Source organism: Stegastes partitus, unplaced genomic scaffold (genome assembly GCF_000690725.1).
Source record: "Stegastes partitus isolate 25-593 unplaced genomic scaffold, Stegastes_partitus-1.0.2 Scaffold703, whole genome shotgun sequence".
NCBI lineage: Eukaryota > Metazoa > Chordata > Actinopteri > Pomacentridae > Stegastes > Stegastes partitus.
Window position 1 is genome coordinate 329,032 of NW_007578434.1, and position 3,683 is coordinate 332,714.

A 3,683-nucleotide genomic window follows, 5' to 3' on the forward strand; every position below is an offset into this window, starting at 1 on the left:
TATATATGCGTAAAAATTCTTAGATCTGTAAATTGGATTTTTCTTTAAATTATGTCTTTAATGAGCCGCCACAGGGAGTCAGCCGTTAGACAGTTTCTTTCTGGTGAAAGAGGTTTTTTAATGTTTTTTAAACCTCTGTATCGTTGTTGTCTCTCTGAAATATGAATCCTGATTTTTATTTTTTTTTATTGATTTTGCTAGTGTCGAATAACAGAATATTAGAATAGACAGAGTATAAATATAAAAGAATATTTTCATAAGTCAGAATTTATCCTCTGAATTGTCTTACCCCTGGGATTCTTGGTTCATCTTGGCTGTGTTATAGCTCTGTACTGTAGGTGTGAAAGCACGATGCATGTCTGTGTGGTGAATCAGCGGCCTTTGAGCTCAGCGCCGAGCCTTTCTCAACCAAATTACCGCTTGGCGTGGCCCATAATGTCCAAGCCGGCAGAGAACTAAAGGAAATAAAACCTGTCAGACTGTTAAATAGTCATGTCCTTTGAAGCCTTGCCAAACCCGTAGCCGGAGTGACAAGATAGCCGGGAGTATTTCAGCCTGTCCCTTCCGCTTGGCTGCGACCGCACCAAAGAATGCTGAGAGGCGTTTTGCGCTCCGGGCACTAAAACGCATCAACGACACAAAGGCGTTAAGGTGCGAGAAACTACAATGCTACCACTGTTTTAACCTCGGCTCTGCTGTTGCACAGTCAAAGTGGAACCGGCCCTCCTGCCAAAGTGATGAAGTTGCATTGACTCACTAACATCTGACTTTCTAATGGCTGTAATAGGATTACATGCTCCTGTCGCGCTGGTAATGAGAGCGGACGGACTCCCAGAGGACCTGGAGGGGCCGCTGAGGAGACCGAGAGAGAGAGAGGAGGAAAAACACTTCATGGACCTTCAAAATGTGGGGTTGAAAAGTGGAGAAATGTAGCATTTTATGAATGACTTTTGGTCGAGAATAAAAGTTAAAACACGTAGGACGTCTCTAATCATAGTTGTGATAAATAGAAACGTGAGCGAACCCACCTGTTACGCTGGAGGTTTTCAAATCCAAACGTCAGAATCCTAACAGCAGCCCTGCAGCAGCGCGGCAGTGTGTCGCCCTCAGCCTTGTGCTTGCTCTTGGGCCCATTTGGTTCATATACGCGGTGGTGTGTTGCTGGAGTGGGGGCGGCCTCAGAGGAGGCTGTGGGGACACATGTTGGAGGGATGCCGCTACCACGGGAAAATCTGTCCCGGCCGCACCTGCCGCACAGAGCAGCATTCAACAGCTTCCCACCATCCTGGTCCTACACGCCCTCGTGCGCTTTAAATATCTTCAGCTGTTGTGGGTATACAGTCTCCTCTCATTAGCATCTCATTAACATATTTATGTCACAATATTGGGCTGTATTAGTTTGGGTTAACTGTCAGCTTCCCCCTTTCTCACTCAGTCAGACTCTCTGCTCACAGTTCATCTGTTCAGAGGTTCAAAGAGCTGCGACTTCTTGCGCGCACCATGCGTGTGCTCAACAGGACACTATTGCGTTTATATGGGCTGTAAGAGGATTCTTTTTTTCATTCCTGTATCACCAATAGCGTGTATTTTATTGCATGAATAATTTGACGGTCCAAAATTCACACTGATCGCGTCACAAGACCACAGAAATACAGATAGAAGGCTGAAAATAAAGGAGAATAAGCAGATTTTCAGTGAGCGTCTGGTTTCTCCGTGGAAAGCTCTCGTGTCTTTCTCCCTATCCTATCCATTTGTTAGTTTAATAAAATTAAAAGTGCAGGAACTTTAAGCCACATCTCGTGGAGTTCATTTATTGACTCTGAGAAATTCAAGCCAGCGAAATTTAGCTTTAATTCGAATTATTTCCAAGCTCAGTAATGAAGCTTTCAACCATTCACAGGGCAATGCAGAACGTGTTATTTCATATTTTATCTGATTTCAATAATATAACATAATAAAATTGTGTAAAGAAAGAAGCAGAACATTTTTATCTGTAGGTGCATTTATTTGCAGTGAATATAAATATAAATCATATCATTGTACACAATATAAAAATACATCTTCTCTCTCATTGCAGTTAAATTAAAAATATATATTATCACTTGTGAAAAAATAAATACATGATTGCCAGTTGCCTGAATTACAAAAACAAAATTATCAACATGATAAAACTATTTCGGCTACAACATTGAATGCAATATCAGAAAATGTAAGCAGATCTTCACATTACAGTGTGTCTTCAAGTGCGCGTCCTGCTCTGCACATTTACAATGTGCGTTTCGCAGGACAAACTGGTGTTTGTGTTTAGGCCACCAGGCCGAAGGGAGGCTCATTTTCAATGTCTGTCAAGCCCGCTTTATTGTGCAGTTTTCTGGGGTCTTCTGGTGTCCAGACCTTAGCGGTGCGGATGACGTTCTGTTCCCGGAGCTGCTTTTCATCCGACCAGGACAGAGAGTGACCGGCCAGAGGAGGCAGGCCGTAGTCCGGGTCGCTGGGGGAGGGAGACCCTGGAGAGAGACAGGTAGAGAGACATTAGTACAAGGCTTTTGAGACAAGGACTATGACAGATCCAGATGACTACATGCATAAAAAAATCAGGACAAGAGATGCTTAGAGACAGTTTAGAGGGATGTAATTCAGTCTGTATGAAAATGCACAAACTGTACATCAATGTGCAACTTCTTCACTAAGTCTCATCATCTCCACGCCAATGCAGCACTTTTCAATAAAAAGGAAAGAAACCAGAGCTCTGCTACTTACTTGTTCCTCTGTGGCATATGATGACCTTCTTAGGCTGCGCGTGCGTCTCGCTGTTCGAGTTTCTAATCGGCAGATCAGACTGCACGAGCTCGGCCAGGAAGTTGATGTAGCCGATGGCCAGCCGCAGAGTGTCCACCTTGGACAGTCTCTTCTCGTAGGGCAAGGTGGGGATGTGAGAGCGCAGCCCCTCGAACGCGTCATTGATGGACTGCATCCTCCGCCGCTCCCTGACGTTGGCCGCCTGCCTCAGCTGCTGCATCTCCATCTCGGATCTCATCCTCCGCCTCCGTTTCAGTAACGGGACGCCGTGGTGGACCATCTGAGGCGAAAGTTCCGGGGTGCTGTCGGCGCAGCTATATGAGAAAGTGGAGGAAGACGAGGAGAAGGACAAGTTGCCGTAGTCATAGTCTCCATCGTGAGGCGCTGCTCTGTTGCTGCTGTCTTTGCTGTAATAATCTTGGAAATGATTAGTAAGGAAGTCGACGTCGTCATCCAAAAAGTCATCAGTGTCCAGGTGTCCATCTCTGGAGGACTGGTCAGTGAAGAAGTCGTCATCGTCGAAGTACGGAGGGGAGGAGAAAGAGTCGAGTCCGGAGAAAGGGTCCAGCACACTGTCCATCTTTGTCTGCGCTGCGCCTTTCTCCTGTTGTCGCGGAAACAATGACAAGTTGTTCCTTCTTTGATGAACTGGTTGCTCCGTGCACGTTGCTCTGGTCAACACGTAGTTTTAGTTAAAGAGCGGCCACGCGAGGATTCTTTATAGCGACATCCATAGTCGCGTGCCGTTTGCCAAGAGAGCCAACCAATGACAGCTCGGTCCGCGAGGCGCACCTCGAGTAAATCCCGTCGAGGCCACGCCCCCCTCCCCTCCCCATCCCGTCTAACGTCTCTACTTGGACTGACACCGGCTGCTCTCCTGCACC

The 3,683-nt window shown here is 46.3% G+C and overlaps 1 protein-coding gene across 1 annotated transcript; it reads right to left on the reverse strand.

Annotated features, from left to right (window-relative positions):
• Positions 1-2,304: 2,304 nt before the first annotated feature.
• Positions 2,305-3,379, reverse strand: ptf1a (pancreas associated transcription factor 1a). Its single transcript, XM_008290919.1, has 2 exons — positions 2,761-3,379; positions 2,305-2,507 (listed from the first exon to the last, which is right to left on the reverse strand). The coding sequence occupies exons 1-2, from the start codon at positions 3,377-3,379 to the stop codon at positions 2,305-2,307; spliced, it is 822 nt and encodes a 273-aa protein (XP_008289141.1).
• Between the last annotated feature and the right edge of the window lie 304 nt (positions 3,380-3,683).

Coding starts and splice junctions, on each gene's coding strand:
- ptf1a (XM_008290919.1), bottom strand. CDS start 3,379: ATGGACAGTGTGCTGGACCCTTTCTCCGGACTCGACTCTTTCTCCTCC. Junction 2,508..2,760: donor CATATGCCACAGAGGAACAA/GTAAGTAGCAGA, acceptor GTCTCTCTCCAG/GGTCTCCCTCCCCCAGCGAC.